The following is a 19,669-nucleotide window of genomic DNA, read 5'->3' on the forward strand; positions in this document are numbered from 1 at the left end:
CTCCCGGCCGGGCCGCGTGCTGTACTGAACTCGCACGCCGAGGCCACGCATGCAACCTGGTGACTTCTTCCTGGCAAGTATACAGCGCGCGGCCGGCCGGGAGAAGATAAGAAGTCGTATGCGCACGCACGGCCACCGCGATTCCTGAGTAGAGCGGTGGCCGTAAAAAGGGGAGACGGAAGACAACAGTCAGGTAAGTATATGTTTATTTATTTCTAAGGGGTGGGGATTTGTTAAAATATATTTAGAAAAATGATCAATGTTAAATCATTAACAGATTTAACAGTGATCATTAAGATGAGAATACCCCTTTAAAAGACAATTTTTTTAGAGTTTTCCTTTCTTCCTCGGTATTGCTTCAGACCTAAGAAAGAGAAAACACCAGGGCTGTGTAAATAATCCCATATGTTAAACATTTCACTAAAGAAGACCAATGAACAGACGCTCACAGACTTATTCACAAAAGGGGAAAGAGTTTGGAGAAGGGAACAATCTAGGTCAACATAACTGAAAAGGAAAGGGAGCTGAATTGGAGATTTTTTTTCAAATCAGCTATGTTGTCCTATATTGTTCACTTCTCCAAACTCTTCACCGTTTTGTGAAATAACCCTGTGGGTGTTGTTGGGGTGCGCAACTAATACTACTTATTCGGCTTGTAACGCAGAATGCGACGGTCAGGGGTGCATGTAACGCCAAGTGTGGCGGTCAGGGGTGCGTGTAACTCAGGGTATGCTGGTCAGGGGTGTAGCTGGCCAGCTAAGACCTGTCCTAGTTTGCTAATATGCCTTATATGTGTATACAGCTAAACCTGCTAATAATCTTAATACAGTTCCTATGTTTATGTGTTCAAGACAAAAGCAGAAATATTTACTGTGACATCATGTTTTGGATGTCATATAACTGTTATATTTGTGTTCACAGAAACAGAAAAAGATCATCTTGTAATGAAAGGTAAGCTTAGTGACACAGCAGAAACAACAGAAAGCATAGTGTTAATCTATTTTTGTTGGGCAGAAGTCTAGACCAATCACAGCCAGTCTCACACACAACCTGTCTGGGAATTCCCCTAGGAGGAGCTGCTAGAATCATTATTCACCAGAGACAGGAGCTGAACACACACAGATCCAGACAGAGTTTAGTTTTATGGAAGCAAAATAGGTATTTAATACAGTTATGATATGTTCCTATTGTGAATAGTGTGATTAGAGCTGTATACTGAACTGGTTATATGTGTTTACTTGCAGTTCCACCAATTGCAAACTACAAATAGCATACAAATAGCAATCGATTCAAATTGCATACAGATCAGTAGAACTATCGGTCACATCTTAGATATACCTCTTAGAGAGATCATAAAGTTTATAAATAACTTAAAGTGAGAGTACAGATACTCAAGAGAGAAATATATCCACCATTTTATGTATAATGACAAGATTGAACAGTTGAACCACAATCTTATGCATACCGCCGTTTTGTGATATCTTTTCAACACGTGTTTTCTACATGGACTGCGGAGGCGGCAGTGTTATATATGAAGAAAGGTTGAAGTTAATAAAGAAGTTAGAGGCTATCCCCGGAAGGTACTTTCTTCAGCGTATCAGCATGCATTATCATGTACCCGGGAATCACTTCTCAATACTCATGAAGGGGATAGTGCTCAGGGTCATGTTCGGTTGATGAGGTCAATGACCCAATCCATAAAATCCTTCACAAATACTGGGGTATTTTGCAGATAGATCCCGACGTCGGTCATCTCGTTAGTCCCACGCCAGTGGTTACGTACAGAAGAGGTCGCAAAGAGGTCTTAAAGATAGACTCTGCCACAGCTTTTTTCAGACACCAGTGTCATCTACCTGGTTGACGAATCCCTTACAATATTTATTATACAATACGTGGGAAAAATCATACGCGAGTTCCGACGTCGTATCGGATAGCATTTAAATGTTGTCCGCAAAACAGCTGACACTACGGTTGTCCGTCACATTAAAACCTGTCATTCAGGTGACGTACGGGCAATATCTTTTTAGGGGATCGAGGTGGTCTGACCTTTTGCCTTGTGGAGGTAATCTAGATCAAAGAATCCTAAAGAAGGAGGGCCAGTGGACCTTCAAATTAGGGACGCTGTGACCTCATGGACTCAATGATCATATCTCCTATGTCAGCTTTATCGATTGATCCATATGTGATGTTTTCCACAAGGTGTTTTATTTATCATCAGTGTGTTGGTAGACTTTAAGTACCTGTCGGTATCCATTATCCACATATTGTCTTCTCTTTGGGGGTCAAGTTTTATCTCATCTGGTGCCCCTTGGATGAGCAATACGCAATATGGTTCATCTGTCAAGAGGATATATATACCAACACGCCCCTGGTATTATAAATTGCTATAGTTTTCACTATATCTAAGCTTGGTACTGCTGGGTTTGTGACTATGGTTTTGATCTCAGCAAAGATTGGATAGACAGACTGTATCTTCATCCCTTACCCCCTTTGATTCCTTGGCATGTTTTAAGTAGCCTTTCTTACCTTGCTTACATATGTGGCAATCCTCTATTCTGTGAGGCCGTATCTCTGCCAGGAGTTGACAGGCGGTGGTTGCCTTATGCTGAGGAAATGCCCTTGAAATTTGTGTTCCAACAAGACAACAACCCCAAACAAACATGCAACATATTGGTTCCAGACCAACAAGATTGACGTTATAGAGTGGCCAGCCCAATCCCCGGATCTTAATCCAATAGAAAACTTGTGGGTTGATATAAAAAAATGCAGTTTCTGAGGCAAAACCAAGAAATAAAGAAGAACTGTGGAATGTAGTCCAATCATTTTTGGGCTGGAATACCTGTTCACAGGTGCCAAAAATAGGTTGACTCCATGCAACACAGATGTACAGCAGTTCTCAGAAACTGTTTATACAACTAAATATTAGTTAAAGGGGTTCTGAACTTTGTTTTAACTGATGATCGGCGGAGGTCCGACACCCGGGACCCCTTCCGATCAGCTGTTTGAGAAGGCAGCGGCACTGGTAGTAGTGTCGCGGCCTTCTCACTGTTTACCGCCAGCCCACTGATGTCACGACTAGTATCAACTAGCGTGGGCAGGGCTAAGCTCTGTTCACTTGAATGGAGCTTAGCCCCGCCCACGCTAGTTGATACTAGTCGTGAGGTCAGTGAGCCGGCAGAAAACATTGAGAAGGCCGAGGCGCTACTGGAGCGCCGTTTGTCTTCTCAAACAGCTGATCGGCGGGGGTCACGGGTATCTGACCCCCGCTAATTAGAAGCTGATGATCTATCCGGAGGATAGGTCATCAGTTAAAACAAAGTGCAGAACCCCTTTAAGTGATTCAAAGTAGAGCAAAATCTTCAAACATTTTTCAGTTTATATAGTGAATGTTTGAGATTGTAAAGGAGAATACAAACACTGCTAATATTCACTTTTTTAGAGGAACAACACAAATTTTATATATTTTTCTTCGTGTTTTGATTTGGAATAGAATGTGTAGTCTTCCCAATGCATTTGTGTGTATGGAAATAAAAGCTATTGGAAGGATTTTGAGCTTTGTTCATTTTTGTAAACACACTGCTATTATTTTGAACACAACTGTACATGTTTAATGTAGGAGCCTACTGTGCTGGGTTACGTTTGCTTTCATAAAAAAGAGGACAGACAATAATAATATTCATATTTCAGATATTTTCATATTGCAATTTATTTATAAAATCAAATGTTAATATTCAGAGAAGCAATAGAAATGACAGGGTATTAACCCATTCACTAGTGTAAAAGGGTGTTGCGATGAAATGTCAGTAGTTAGGCAGCATATATACTGTACATGTGTATTGTGATTCTCAGCTCATACCTTACATGAATGTATTATGTTCATTGTGATGTGCTCAAGTCATATTTTCTCATTAAAAGAAGATCTGGAATGGAAGTCACATTGTTGCGTTTTACATTATGGTGATATTAAAATATTTGAGTAGCATGCAGCATTTTTTAGTCCTGTTGACATAGTCAGAATGCCTTGTTCTTAACTTGTTTCACCAAGTCAGTAAGGACCTCCAACCCCTCAATAAGTCCATCTCCAGTGGTAGCACAACATCCTTGGACATGCCATTGGTGTCCTTTTATATTCCTTAGTCCCAGCTCTTCGGAGAGTTCTCCGGGGCGCCTGGCACCTGGTAGATCTTGCTTATTGGCCATCACCACAAAGGGGACTCCTCTTCTTTCATCACTCTCAAGTATGGCAGTGAGCTCTGAGTTGGCGTCTTGAAATCTCTCAGGGTCAGCACTGTCCACTACAAATATAAGCCCATCTGTGTTTTGATAGCAAGGTTTCCACAGAGCTCTAATCTTGTTCCGACTGCCCATATCCCATACGGTGAAAGTGACATTACGCATGGGTTCTAGAGTTTCTACGTTGAACCCAATGGTGGGGATTGTAGTGACTGTCTTGTGCAGCTTTAGTTTGTACAGGATCGTTGTCTTTCCAGCAGCATCTAGACCCAGCATCAGGAGCCGTGCTTCGTATCCAGTAAACTTCTTTAGGGCTTGATGGAGGCTGCTCAGGAGTAGACCCATAGCTGAAGAATGTTTTCTTCTGGATCAAAAAGCAGGTTGCTCTTGTGCTTGTGCATTCTGTATGTAGACTTTATACACGTCAATCCTACCAGTGCTGATAACGACAAAAGCATGTGTCTAGCATTTCCTGGTTGCTCTGTCATTCTGTGCCGTGTTGGAAGATTTCACTGCAACCTGTTATGACAGTGACTCTGATGAGCACTGCAAGGGAAATTACTTCATTACTATCCTTCCTAAATTTGTATACATGCAACTTTATTGCAGAAATATAGAAGATTCATATGGGAAATGCTACTTTACTGCACTCAGTCACACAGAGAAAAAACAAAACAGAAAAAAAAAAACATTTTTACTGTGATATTGTTTTTGTTTGTTTAAAACAAAATTTACTCCAGCACCTAAAAATTGTTGACTACAAAAGAGGTAGAACTCACAGTGAAGAAAAAGTGGGAAAAAAATTAATTAACAAGAGATCACACTGTGTTATTTCCAGAAACCAGACTGAGACTAAGTAGGTATTAACCCCAATACAGTCTGCTATTAATTCTTACTCTAGTTTGGTGCAGCAACCACCACAGCCGCAACAACAGTCACTTACAGTACTGGGAACACTTCTATTTCCTCATTTTGTTTCATGGTATCAGCACTCCTTCCCTGACATAGGTGTTTTTAATTAGAATACATAAGGATTAATACCTACTTGGTCTGAGTCTGGTGTCTGACACAACATGGAAAGGTGAGCTTTTGAGATCTGTTCACACAGAACAGTGCTCCATGGTGGCTATTGTCGCTGTGACACTGAGCCAGAGGGCTGGTGGTGCCCAGTGCCAAGGGGGCTTAGTCTGACAGCAGGAGTCTTGTTGGGGTGCTGGGTCTCGCTGCCCTCAGGTGCCGAGTTGCGGTGGCAGTGGAAGCCATGTGGCGCTGCACCAAAATAGAGTAGGGACACACTTTAACTAGGCCATATTGATGTGGGGATGGAGCCCGTGAATTTTTTACAATTTATATTCAGCTAAATCTGTGGTTATTGCTGTGGCTGGTCAAGTTATTTAGTGTCCGTCAAAGCACAGTTTTTGGCACCCAACGCAGCTCGGGCCCATCACTGGTGCATGGCTGGGGGGAAAGGCAGGACGATGACGATACGCCTCCCACAGAGGACAGCTTGTCCTTACCTCTGGGCAGCCTGGCACACATGAGCGACTACATGCTGCAGTGCCTGCGCAACGACAGCAGAGTTGCCCACATTTTAACGTGTGTGGACTACTGGGTTGCCACCCTGGTGGATCTCCGGTACAAAGACAATGTGCCCACCTTACTTCCTGCACTGGAGCGTGATAGGAAGATGCGCAAGTACAAGCGCACATTGGTAGACGCGCTACTGAGAGCATTCCCAAATGTCACAGGGGAACAAGTGGAAGCCCAAGGCGAAGGCAGAGGAGGAGCAAGAGGTCGCCAAGGCAGCTGTGTCACGGCCAGCTCCTCTGAGGGCAGGGTTAGCATGGCAGAGATGTGGAAAAGTTTTGTCAACACGCCACAGCTAACTGCACCACCACCTGATACGGAATGTGTTAGCAGGAGGCAACATTTCACTAACATGGTGGAACAGTACGTGTGCACACCCCTCCACGTACTGACTGATGGTTCGGCCCCATTCAACTTCTGGGTCTCCAAATTGTCCACGTGGCCAGAGCTAGCCTTTTATGCCTTGGAGGTGCTGGCCTGCCCGGCGGCCAGCGTTTTGTCTGAACGTGTATTCAGCACGGCAGGGGGCGTCATTACAGACAAACGCAGCCGCCTGTCTACAGCCAATGTGGACAAGCTGACGTTCATAAAAATGAACTTAGGCATGGATCCCACAGGACCTGTCCATCCCTTGTGCAGATTAGACATTTATAACTACCTCCCCTTAACCATATATTATTGTACTCTAGGGCACTTCCTCATTCAATCCTCTTTTTATTTTCATTTTACCATTAAATATTGCGGGGCAACCCAAAGTTGAATGAACCCCTCCTCTGTCTGGGTACCGGGGCCTAAAAATATCTGACAGTGGCCTGTTCCAGTGTTGGGTGACATGAAGCATGATTCTCTGCTATGACATGAAGCCTGATTCTCTACTATGGGACCTCTCTCCTCTGTCTGGGTGCCGGGGCCTAAAAATATCTGACAGTGGCCTGTTCCAGTGTTGGGTGACATGAAGCATGATTCTCTGCTATGACATGAAGCCTGATTCTCTACTTTGGGACCTCTCTCCTCTGTCTAGGTGCCGGGGCCTAAAAATATCTGACAGTGGCCTGTTCCAGTGTTGGGTGACATGAAGCCTGATTCTCTGCTATGACATGAAGCCTGAATCTCTGCTATGGGACCTCTCTCCTCGGTCTGGGCGCCGGGGCCTAAATATCTGACAGTGGCCTGTTCCAGTGGTGGGTGACATGAAGCCTGATTCTCTGCTATGACATGAAGCCTGATTCTCTGCTATGGGACCTCTCTCCTCTGTCTGGGTGCCGGGCCTAAATATCTGACATTGGCCTGTTCCAGTTTTGGGTGACGTGAAGCCTGATTCTCTGCTATGACATGAAGCCTGATTATCTGCTATGGGACCTCTCTCCTCTGTCTGGGTGCCAGGGCCTAAATATCTGACAGTGGCCTGTTCCAGTGGTGGGTGACGTGAAGCATGATTCTCTGCTATGACATAAAGCCTGATTCTCTGCAACGGGACCTCTCTCCTCTGCCTGGGTGCCGGGGCCTAAATATCTGACAGTGACCTGTTCCAGTGGTGGGTGACATGAAGCCTGATTCTCTGCAATGAGACCTCTCTCCAATTGATATTGGTTAATTTTAATTTATTTTAATTTTTATTTTAATTCATTTCCCTATCCACATTTGTTTGCAGGGGATTTACCTACATTTTGCTGCCTTTTGCAGCCCTCTAGCCCTTTCCTGGGATATTTTACAGCCTTTTTAGTGCCGAAAAGTTCGGGTCCCCATTGACTTCAATGGGGTTCGGGTTCGGGGCGAAGTTCGGGTCGAGTTCGGATCCCGAACCCGAACATTTCCGGGAAGTTCGGCTGAACTTCTCGAACCCGAACATCCAGGTGTTCGCTCAACTCTAGTTACAGGGTGTAGCAGAAGAGTTACAGGGAGATTCCATTATGACATTTCAAATAATCAATTGCATTAAACATTTCCTGAGACCACCTGATGAGATCTGGCATGTCTGCCAGAGTGGCTTTTCTCATTACTTTGCTCCTACTATGACAATCAGGAATCCATTGTCTGCAGTAGTTTATCATACCAAGGAAAGATAACATTTCTTTCTTGGTGTGCGGTGTGACCAGGCCCGCAACAGACTGGACTCTTTCTGTGCTGATTCTCCTTTCTTCCTTTGTGAGAACAAAGCCCAAGTATTCAACTTGCTTTTTACACCATTGCATTTTCTTGCGTGACACCTTGTGTCCACATTCAGATTTCATTCCAACAAAGATAAACCATCTGTTACATTGGCCTCCTCTGACACACTGCACAATAACAAATCATCCACGTATTGCAAGAGTACAGAACCCTGGGGGTGGAAACCGATTTGTGAAAAAAACGCTCACGTACACAGACCCATTGAAATGAATGGGTCAGGATGCAGTGCGGGTGCTATGCATTCTCATTGGTGCGGAAAAATTGCTCGTGTGAAAGGGGCCTTAGGCTTCTTTCACACTTTTATTCCAGCAGGCCGCTCCGGCAAAGAACACACAGCGGTTTTTGTCTGGCCGAATCCCGGCATATTTGCCAAGTTGCAGCCAGATCTCGCTGGACACAATTGTAGTCAATGGGGCTGGAGAACAATCCAGGAACATCTAACAGAAATGTGAAATTAGCCTTAGGCAGTGTGTTTTTTTTTAAACTGACTTGATGATTGACCATTTTAGGGTACGTACACACAGTACAGATGAGCTGCAGGTTTGCCGTTGCAGACCATGTAGCATATTACAGTGGGTAAGATTTTAGGAGCTCTCATCCATCCTGCTGAAAAAAATCTGCAGTGTAAAACGACTTGTGTTGTGGATTTTGAATCCACGCCAATTTACTCTGAACTTCCCTTCGGATTTCTCTCCTTGCAACGCAGACAGTGAAATCTATGATAAATCCTCCGCAAAATCTGTGACATATCTGGATGTTACTTTATGTTGTTGGTGGGATCACTTGTACAAATTATCCCAAGGACGATTCTAAGGCTGGATTGTGGCCAGTCAAAATATTTTGGGACCTGGTGTAGGTTGCAACTTTTTTGTGATATTTGGAAATGTCACAAAAGATAACTGTAACCAAAAAGAGGTGTAAAACCATTAATTTATCCTAAACATAGAACACTGTGACATGAAGTGGTTTAAGTCACACAATTTACCGAAAAAATTTTATGCAACAATTTCAGACCAAACCAAACAACCCATACATTTTATAATAAATGTCTACCTATGTGCTGCCACACTGGAGGGTCACTTTAAAAACTGCACGTGTATTTTCTTATATTTTTCCTGTGCTTTATTCCCATTGTGCAGCTTTTGTACATTTTTATTGTAGCCAAAATAAAAAAAAAATCAAGCCTAGTCAGACCACATGGGATATTTAAAGGTACGATTCAAAACCTCCATAGTGCTCTGTCACTTTGTGCGGTGTTGGAAGATTTTTTAAATAACGGATTGTGAGAGTGCATGAAGCGATTTCAGGATTAGGGCAGTGACAGCTTCAGGCCTCATGCACATGGCCGTTGGGCGGCTGTGGCCATATTGCGGCCCACAAACGGCGGGTCGGCAATCCACGGCCGCCGGCCGTGTGCACCCCGAATGGGTCCGCAATTCCGTAGATACGGAACCGAGTCACAGAACGGAACACCAGAAGCACTAGAGAGTGCTTCCGTGGTGTTTCTTTCCATAGTTCCGACATGTCATATTTTTTCACAGTGCAGACATACCACGGACCCATTCAAGTTGAATGGGTCCGCCCGCTGCACAGATGTTGCCCGTGGAATGCACGGAACGGCTGCACAATGGCCGTGTGCATGAGGCCTTACAGACAACTAGCATAACAGGATCAGGGAGAAAGCAGCATATGCTAACATTGCTTATGTGTCACAAAAGTCGATTGACAGCTGCCCTCCTATAAGGGCTCATGCACAAATTGCAGATTTAGAAAACAGATACTGGCCGTGTGCATTCTGAATGGCCAGCCCCTAATAGAAAAATCCTATCCTTGTTCATAATGGAAACAATAACAGGACATGTTCTGTTTTTCTGCGGAATGGACATGCGAACATACTAACATGGAATGTCCGTCTTTTTGCAGCTCCATTGAAGTGAATAGTTCTGCTTATGGGCCGCATAAACAACCAGAAAGGACACGGGAAAAACTTTGTGTGCATGAGCCCTAAACATGTAGTAAACATAGTGAAAAAAAGTAGGGTGAGGAAGTGCAGGATACCAGAAACACAAACTTCTTCATCAGATATGTGGCACTGAAGTTTTTTCAGGTAGCCTGCACTTCCTCAGCCTGCTTTTTCATCCTTCTGTTTACCACATAATCAGGGTTCCTTTGGCTCACCAGCGGGTGGTGCTGCAATTACCTGCTGTTCCCTTCAGATTACCCACATGTGCTTTTCTTACCATCCGGTGAGCAGTAACCTGATCTCTGTCTCTCCTGTGCCTATATTGAACGTACTTCATTATGGAGCCCCTTGTGCTGGTGTGAGATTGTAAAACAGCTCTCATTATTCACTCTGTGTGTATAATTGTCATTCTGAGTTTTGACCACAAAAGGCCGCTGTTTCTCCACACTGCTAACAGACTGCACTCTTTTGCTTATTCATAGTAGGTGGAGCTGAGCTGAAGAAGCAAGAAACAGGAAGCAGGAGAGCAGACATCTTGCAAGAGACTTTGTGCAAACTTAATCTGCTTGCATCCAGGGTGTCAGTGCCTCCTAGAGCTTCAGGAACGGCAGCTTAGTAATCACCGTCCAGTACAGATCCTGTCCGGAGGAAAAGGAATTGTTTTTCAGGAATGCTTATAGGAGCTGAGGAACAGAGAACTACCTCACCTGCAGTACCTCATAGTTGCTGAAAGGATTTGTTGTTGTTCAGTTGGAAGGCATCATCGGATACAGATCAAGACCCGGGTCAGTAATATCGTGCACGCACCGCCTAATATCGTGCACAGCGGGCGAACGGAGCGGCGCACAGGAATAATAGTAGGTGCAGGGAGATCCCTGGGTGCCGCTCTATGTAGCCTGGTAACTTAACTAAGTCCGAACCCACGAAAGGTAGTCTTTAACTTTTAATACAGGAGGCAGGTGCCGGCAGCAGAATCACATTGCCGGCACCCTGCCTTTCACAGGGAGCTGCGATCAGCGGCAGTTAACCCCTCAGGTGCTGCACCTGAGGGGTTAACTGCCGCTGATTTGCTGCCAGTACCCACCTTCTGTATTCAAGGTTAATTATCATTGGTGGTGCAGTGCGCCCCCCTCTCCCCCCAGTATTAGAATCATTGGTGGCGTATTGCGCCTGCCCCCCATCAACCCCCCAGTATTAAAATCATTGGTGGCTCAGTGCCCCCTCCCCCCCTCAACCCCCCCCCCCCCCAGTATTAAAATCATTGGTGGCAGTGGCCACAGGGTCCCCTCCTCTTCATTAGTGGCAGTGGCAGCTTCTGATCGGAGCCCCAGCAGTGTAAGCATGGTGCTCCGATCAGTTACCATGGCAGCCAGGACGCTACTGAAGCCCTGGCTGCCATAGTCTGCTCCTTGCTGCTGTGTGCACAAAGCACAGAGCAGCAGGGAGAGTATAAAGTCCTATTCACCCTGATAGAGATCTATCAGGGTGAATAGGACAAGGGCTGAAAAAATCCCAGGTTCTAGTCCCTAAGGGGGGGAAATAGTTATTAAATAAAAAAAAAAAAAAAAAAAAAAAAATTAGTATTTTAGTATAAACTACATATAAAATATAAAAACAATAAGCATATCGCCACGTATGAAAAGTCCAAACTATTAAAATAGAAAAAAATCTATGCGGTGAATGCCGGAACAGAAAAAAAACTGCGTGATTCGGCATTTTTAAAAAATGCGGAATGCACGTGGCTTTTTGGTTTATATTTCTCGCGTGGTATCGAGTATCACAATACTTTTTTATGGTATCGAAATTGAATCAAAAATATGGTATCGCAACAACTCTAGTGTTATTATAAGGGGGAAAATATTGTATAGAAGTGATGAGTTTGTAAGCTGCTGTGCTGTACTGCAGATGACCCTGAACTAAGCATACACACAATCATTTGCGTTCTGCAAAGGGTAATAACGGGTACGGTGGGACAGTTCTAGTTTTTTCCGCCAATAGGCAAATTACGGCAAACTGCCTCGGTATCCACCAGGGGGCATCTTGCTGATCCGCACAGGGGTTCTCAGCTGCGGCTGAGTGCATGTAACCTGATTCTTTGTTCATTTTGGTTTTTTTGTTTAATGCCTTGTTACAGTAAAATGAAATCTGATTCATAAAAGCTGCTGTAAAAGTTGCTTTCCTCGACACGGCTTACACTGGGAATGGGATTTTCTTTTCTACTTATAGAAATGAGCCCCACTTTTGTACAGGGCCCAAATAAGCCCCACCCATTTTAAGCCTGGGACTGCATGACTTTGCTGGGACTGTCTTTGATATTTAGGAATAGTCCCAGCAAACTGTCCCAGATAACTGTCAGCTAAATTCTTGTTTGGCTAACAGATGTCTCTCCTGAACGTCCCATGCAAATTCACGCTCTCCTGTCAAAGTGCTGCTTTATAACATGGGGAAGATTTATTATAGCCCGGCAGTGTAAACTAAGCTACGATAACCAGCACTGCTGCATGGTGCACCTAAGTTTTATGATGAGATGAACGCCTCGTCATAAATGAAGAGCAGCATCCGTCAGTCTGTGCGTATGTCTGGCTGGCATAGATTTCCGTGTTCTTCTGGCGTAGAAGATGATGAATTAAGCATGGCCACCGGGCCTACACTCTCCCCGCCCTCACCATGCACCTTTTCAGGAAAGTTTTTTGCACAAGTGCCGTTGAAAAAGTCGCAGAAACGTATTTGTGGTGTATCCTAACAATAAATCTGGCCCATGGTCTTTACACCAATGAGCTCCCTGGCATTAAAAGTCATCAAAAACACCAAAGGTTGGGGGCCCCTTATCCACCACTGTAGCTATGATACCCCAAATTAAGGCACACTTGTCACTTGGGAACATACACTACACACAAATGCAAACTTTGTGAATGCTGTAGGAGACTTCAGCTGCCCATACACATGGTGATAGCTGCTGCCAGGGGTGTACTGGCCATAGACCATACAGGGAAACTTTTCAGTGGGCTGATGCCCAGGAAGTGGCCAGGGCCTCACTTAGGTTCCATTCACATGTCCGTTTTTTCTTTCCTGATCTGTTCTGTTTCCTGATCTGGACCCATTCATTTTCAATGGGTCCTGAAAAAAAAAAAATCAGACATTGTGCTGTCCGATTTTTTTTTAGGACCCATTGAAAATGAATGGGTCCAGATCTGGTCCAGATCTGTTCCGCAAAAAACGGAACAGATCAGGAAAGAAACAACGGACGTGTGAATGGACCCTTATAGCCATCATCCAGGTAAGTAATGATCTGACGCTCCCTCAATTAATTAACACATGGAATGTCAAGAACCTATGCACCTGGCTGGTGGCCGCATGTGCCCCCCCATGACTTCTGAACTCAACTGTATTGCCATGTTGAGGCATCTGCAGTAGGAGGATGGAGCGTGGCAGTTGGCGATGGCCACCACAGAGGGGCAACTTCTAAGGAGGGATTTTGTGCTGCAATGTGGTATTTGGTTCTGCTGGGGCAGTATTTTGTGCCACTGTATGCAATTGCTCACCCTGTCTAATTGCATTGCCCGATCTTTCCTTCTATCAGTTTGGACCTGCCTACAACATGGGTTCACTTTTAGATTTTTCCAGGGCCACTTTAAGTTCCCAATCTGCCCTTAGCTGCTGTCACACTCCTCTGGCAGCATCTTATCTCCCCGGTAACAAAAGGATCAGGCAATGGAATCCAACCTGCTCAATTCTTATCTCCCAAATCCCAGAAGGAAAAAAGACAATGCAACATCACTCTGCAAACACAAATTACGTACAATCATGCCATAGTTATAGAAAATATTCTGGTGCTAATGCTACGCTTGTTTTATAAATTAGAGATTCTTGGCAAATACATTTTGTACAAAATTATTTGGGCCGTCTGCCACACGTCAACCCAGCATGCATGTGGAACCCGCATTCCCTGAATTTTATGGTTGCCAGTATGACACATAACACGTAGTATTTAGTGTTAGGTTCCCATCTTATAGAGATCGCCTTGACTTTTGGCAGACGGGCCCAAATAATTTTGTACAAAATGTATTTGCCAAGAATCTCAAATTTATAAAAATTAGCACCAGAATATTTTCTAGAACTATGGCATGTTTGTACTTTATTTGTGTTTGCAGAGTGCTGTCGCATTGTTTTTTTTTCTTTGTGTTTCTAGCCATGGCAGCGTGCACCAATGCATTGGGATGTGCTGACTGACCCCCCCCTTTTTTTTTTGCAGTTGTCCATATCCCAGAAGGCCACCATACACAGTAGATGAACAGAAGGTCAACGAATACATATCCAATATGTATGCTTTGGAGGGGCTGTCCAGGTTTTCTTTCATTTGTACCCCAGCCAGATCTACCTATAGAAAAATCCATACCCACCTGCTCCTCACTGCTGTCGTCTGGCTACCTGGCTCTGTTCATAGGTATTTTGGTCCGTGTCTGTCAACTTCCGGATGGATGGGTCATGTGTGCCACTGCAGCCAATGACTGGACTCAGCAGTGACATGTTCCCAAGCAGCACGTGATGTGATGTGCCCCTTGGTGATTGGGCATGTGACCCTGTCTATGGGGAAGTGCAGTTGAGTATGAATTTTTCCACAGGTACCGCTGGCTAGGGTGCAAATTTTAAGAAAAATAGCTGTGAACCACCTCTAACTCTTGGCCCCAGACATGTCATTTCCCTAATGCCCAAGATGGTGAATCTACTCATTTATGCAATGTTCTATGCAAGCATATTTACTGATATCATAAAGCTATAGTATATGTCTTTGCATTGCAATCTCTACAATCTCTAGTCATATTCATAATTCACAGACAATTTTATTACATTACAGTGGAATTTCCTGGGAGTGCTGCCAGGGGCCAATATGTATAAGAAGTTTCCTCTGCAACCAGTCCTGACAATGAAACAGGTGAGGGCCCCAGAGGACATGATGTCACAGGTGAAACCCCAGGATATGACTCCATCGGTGGCGTAGCGTGGGTAGCCAGCACCCGGGGCAAGCCAAGTATTGCCCCCCCCCCAACCTGTGACCATGCCCCTTTTAAAAAAAAAACTAATAATGTAGTAGATGTCACCTGCAGTCCTATGTAACACCACAGATAACACAGTGATAGCTCTCTGAGTATAGATAATGTAGTAGATGGGTGTGAGCCCCCAGAATTCAGAACACACACAGTGTGACCTGAAGTCTGGGGCCAGGCTTCTGCAGTGTGGGCCAAATTCTATATCCACCCCATAAAAACAGATATTTGGATGGACATAACATACATTGCTATGAAATATACAGGAGAATACAGCACCATACCTGTTACATCCAGTGACATCTCCTGTTATATAGACTTTCCTCAACGTCCTCATTCGGAGATAGGACCATCATGACACCTTCTTTCAGCCTCGTCTCGTCTCTGCAAAGTTTCGCAGAAAATGTTTTAGATTCCTCACTTTGCTATCATCCTCAGATAACAGACGTCCCCTTCCCCCGTAGTGCCCATAAGTATAATGCTCTCTGTATAATTATAATATATAATGGCCCCCTCTGTATTATTATTATTATTATAATGACCACCTCTGTAGTATTATAGTAACAATTATGGCTCCCTTCAGCCCCTCCAGCATACAGTCCTGTGTAAGATACATCACTCCCCCTGCCTTCAGTCCTTCTTGCAAACAGTCCTATGTAAAATACATCACTCTCCCTTCAGCTCCTCCAGCATACAGTCCCATGTAAGATACATCACTGCCCTGCCTTCAGCCCATCCAGCATACAGTCCCATGTAAAATGCATCACTCTTCCTTCAGCTCCTCCAGCATACAGTCCCATGTAAGATACAACCCCCAGAGGATGCCATCTGCCCATCTCTCCTGTCCATATACCAGGCCTACCAGTATTACCCCCTTCAAATACCGCCTGGTCACCCCACACCTAACAGTCTGAGTCACTTGTCTCCCTGAGTGTTAGGTGGGGTGACAAGGCAGGCAGGTGGTATATCAAGGGGTAATGCTGGTACACCTGGTATATGGACAGCAGAGATGGGCAGATGGCATTCTCTGGGCAGTACTGTCTCTCTGGTCTTCCTTCACCAGCACCCTGACTGCCACGGTCCTGCTTGGCCTGGCTTTCATGGCACTTCACTGCCTGGTGCTCGGCTATCGGCACTGAGTGACTCAGTCACACTGCGACATTGACTAAGTCACTCAGTGCCGATAGCCGAGCACCAGGCAGTGAAGTGCCATGAGAGCCAGGCCAAGCAGGACCATGGCAGTCAGGGTGCTGGTGAAGGATGACCAGAGAGACAGTACTGCCCAGAGGATGCCATCTGCCCATCTCTGCTGTCCATATACCAGGGTAGGCCTGGTATATGGACAGCAGAGATGGGCAGATGGCATCCCAAAGAGGCAGTACTGTCTGTGTCCCTGGCCATCCTTCACCAGCACTCTGACTGCAGTGCCATGGTGCCATCTGCTTGGCAGCCTTGGCCTGGCTCTCATGACACTGACTGGCACAGTGGGACTTCACTCATATTATCATATATTACCCCTAAAGCCTGCCTGCCCTCAGCCCATGCCAACACAGTACACTAGTCACTACTGACCTAATTACACACTCAGGGTGGGACTTCGGGACTCTGGGACAGTGACACTGACTGTCACTCACTCTGTCTCAGGGTCACTTGAATCACTGTCTCTAGGCTGGACTACAGTCTACTACTGATTCAGCTGTAGCCATCTTCTGCTTCTTCTTGCTCCGGCTCCTGGCTCTGCAGTCTGCACTGCCTTTCCTGCCTGGAAGGTGGGCGGAGCCTATCGGGAACCACTGTGCATGCCCCGCCCCTCTCGCCTCCTCACTCTGCCCTGCAGCTGGACGCTGTGTGGAAAAAAAAAAAAACTGCGTCGGCGATTTAACTTGTGCCAGCCCAGCGGACGGCGCCCGGGGAAACGCCCCCCCCCCCCACGCTACGCCCCTGGACTCCATGGCGGTGCAACAAATTACCAGGAACTGACTCGGACTGTCAGGGATTTAAATATGACTCAGGATCTTAGTCTATGAGGCTTTAGGGGCCCCTTTGGTGCAGCAAAATCTCCCACTACTAATGTACTCATTAAGGCTACTTTCACACTCGCGTTTGGTGTGGCTCCGTCTTGTATCTGCACAGACGGATCTGCACCTATAATACAAACACTTGTATCCGTTTAGAACGGATCCGTTTGCATTATTCATAAAAAAATAAAATAATGAATTGCACCATAATTGTGTCAAGCTGTGTTTTAGTGACCATCTAAGAAACGCAACAGAGACCAAATGCAGCCATATTGATGCATTCTGAACAGATCCGTATCCATTCAGAATGCATAAGGGCCAGAAACGCCAGTGTGAAAGTAGCCTAAGGCTGTAAACAAGGAGTTAAATTCGTATACAGAGCTGCATCTGTATCGTTTTGCAACCTGACAGCTGGGTCAAAGTTCAATGCTTTTGTTTTCATCTGAAGAAATAAAGTTTTTTTTTTTTTTGCATTGTTTGCGTTTGTACGTGACACAGCAGAGTCCAGCAGGGAGAGTATTGCATAGCACACTGATGACTAGGAGGAAGTAGGAGGAGAATGAGATCACATGAGATCACGTGCCACTAGCCTGGGATGTTTCTTACTATGCACCACATTTTCATTGCAGAAGAGAACATGGGCACCCTGGTGAGCAGGGTTCAGGGGCTGTGTAGAAGGACACACCTAAGGGAAGCTGCTATAGTAATGATTGGACTTGATGGAAGTGGCAAAACCACAATTCTGTACAGACTAAAGCTGAATGAAACCGTGAAAACTATCCCAACAGTTGGTTTCAATAGAGAGACCTTGGACATATTTGAGGACTTCTCTCTTCTGGTATGGGATGTTAGTTTAGGGGCCATGGGATGGCCCTTAAAAAGACATTTTCTGGAGGGTTGCCAAGGCTTTTTGTTTGTAGTGGACAGTAAGGACACTGAGATTTTTGGAGAAGTCCAGGAAAAGCTTCAATACACAGTACATTTCTTGGACACACAGGACTTGCCTTTCATTGTACTGGCCAATAAGCAGGATCTAGACGGGGCTTGTAGCCCTTCCGAACTTGTGCTTCATCTTAATCTTGATAAATTTACAACCAAAAAGTGGGATGTATTTGGTTGCTCTGGCATCACAGGAGAAGGTCTTCATGAAGCTATGGAGAAACTGTGTAAAATGATAAAAGAAAATGAAGAGCACTGAGGAAATAGTCTTCTATACTGGCCTTCAATCCAGTCAGAGGTCCAATGTTAACATGATGTGGAGTAACAGAGGCCATCCAACATATATAACCACATGAAGAACCTGCCTGCTGCACAGCAGTCAAGAAGTCGCCGTGTAACAGCCATCACAAAGCAAGCCACCCTGGAGCAGAACTAATACCAGTCAGAAGCAGTGTTATTGAAGAATACTTGGGGTATTGGCATGGCAGTGGGGTATTGGTCTAGGTCTGTGTAAGGTGTGGAGGAGACCTCCTGGATACTTCTGAGATTGTTCCATGTTTATTATACTGTGATGTGCCACGTGTGAATTGTGTTGGTGGGTTTCTTTTGACCATTAGGGATCCAGAGCTGGATACCAGTTACTGCTGCTACTGGAGTAATGCCTTATACTCTGCCATTAAGGAAGGTCTGTCACCATAAACATGAGTGCTAAACCAAGCACAATGCCTGGTCTTATTCACTGTTATAAAACCATACTTTTTATTAGTTGATCATTGCAGAGAAACATTTTTTACACTGATGGTGGGCCTGAGATCAATGCCTCACTTTGCTTTGCAGCTGATTGATAGGATTGTTCGTTACAGCCTTAGTGCATGCGCAGTACAGCACATTGTTGCTGACAGGCAAAAATGTTCTATAGAGTGCATGCTCCAATGTTGAACCAAATAGTGCAGGTGCGAGATTATACATCCAGGCAAGATGATGATTCTACAGTCTGCTCCTGTGAATCAGCCTTGAGTGGGAGGGGCTGCAAAGCAAAGGAGCAGAACTAGGGTGCACAGAGGCACCAATGCCCATCATTAGTATATTCCAATACATGCCTGCAGGTGGCAGCACTGCTTTTTAATATGCTGAATGTTGAATTCTGTGATGGATAAATATCCATTACAGCATACAATTATGTAATTATATAGTCACCTAGGGTAACTTAAAAAAGTAAAAAAAGTTTTAAGCAGATTTGAAAAAATATACAAAAGTTCAAATTACCCCTCTTTCCCTAAAATTAATCAGCGTTATGGATTCAGTTTTTGTTTTCCGTTATAACATGGTTATAACAGAAAATAATGGAATCCATAAGACGGAAGTCAAAACGGAAGCCTTCCCGTTATGCAAGACGGAAAACATAGTCGACAGGACTTTTTTTCCATTCTGCATAACGGAGACCAGACGGATCCGTTATGATTCCCATAGACTTCTATTATGACGGAAAGCAAAACGGAATGCCTTTTAAAGATTGTAGCAGAATTTAGTTTATTTTTTTTTCAATTCCACCCTGCTTGGATTTTTTTTCCAGCTTCCCACTACATTGTATGCAATATTATATGGTTCCATTAGAAAGTACAGCTTGTCCCGCAAAAAACAAGCCCACATATGTGAACGGAAATATAAAAACGTTCTGGCTCTGGGAAGACAGGGAGTAAAAACGAAACCGCAAA

The 19,669-nt window shown here is 44.7% G+C and overlaps 1 protein-coding gene and 1 long non-coding RNA gene across 2 annotated transcripts; one reads left to right on the plus strand and one right to left on the minus strand.

Moving 5' to 3' along the window:
• The first annotated feature begins 926 nt into the window (after positions 1-926).
• LOC122941022 lies at positions 927-19,359 on the plus strand. The gene is made up of 4 exons (XR_006390406.1): positions 927-951; positions 10,435-10,737; positions 14,808-14,885; positions 17,645-19,359. It is a non-coding gene; the product is annotated as an uncharacterized LOC122941022 (long non-coding RNA).
• On the minus strand, positions 3,676-4,773 carry LOC122941018 (ADP-ribosylation factor 1-like). The gene is made up of 2 exons (XM_044297994.1): positions 3,997-4,773; positions 3,676-3,950 (listed from the first exon to the last, which is right to left on the minus strand). The coding sequence occupies exon 1, from the start codon at positions 4,576-4,578 to the stop codon at positions 4,012-4,014; it is 567 nt and encodes a 188-aa protein (XP_044153929.1). The 5' UTR covers positions 4,579-4,773; the 3' UTR covers positions 3,676-3,950; positions 3,997-4,011.
• Positions 19,360-19,669: the final 310 nt, after the last annotated feature.

Source organism: Bufo gargarizans, chromosome 6, assembly GCF_014858855.1.
Source record: "Bufo gargarizans isolate SCDJY-AF-19 chromosome 6, ASM1485885v1, whole genome shotgun sequence".
Classification (NCBI taxonomy): Eukaryota; Metazoa; Chordata; class Amphibia; order Anura; family Bufonidae; genus Bufo; species Bufo gargarizans.

Coding starts and splice junctions, on each gene's coding strand:
- LOC122941018 (XM_044297994.1), bottom strand. CDS start 4,578: ATGGGTCTACTCCTGAGCAGCCTCCATCAAGCCCTAAAGAAGTTTACT.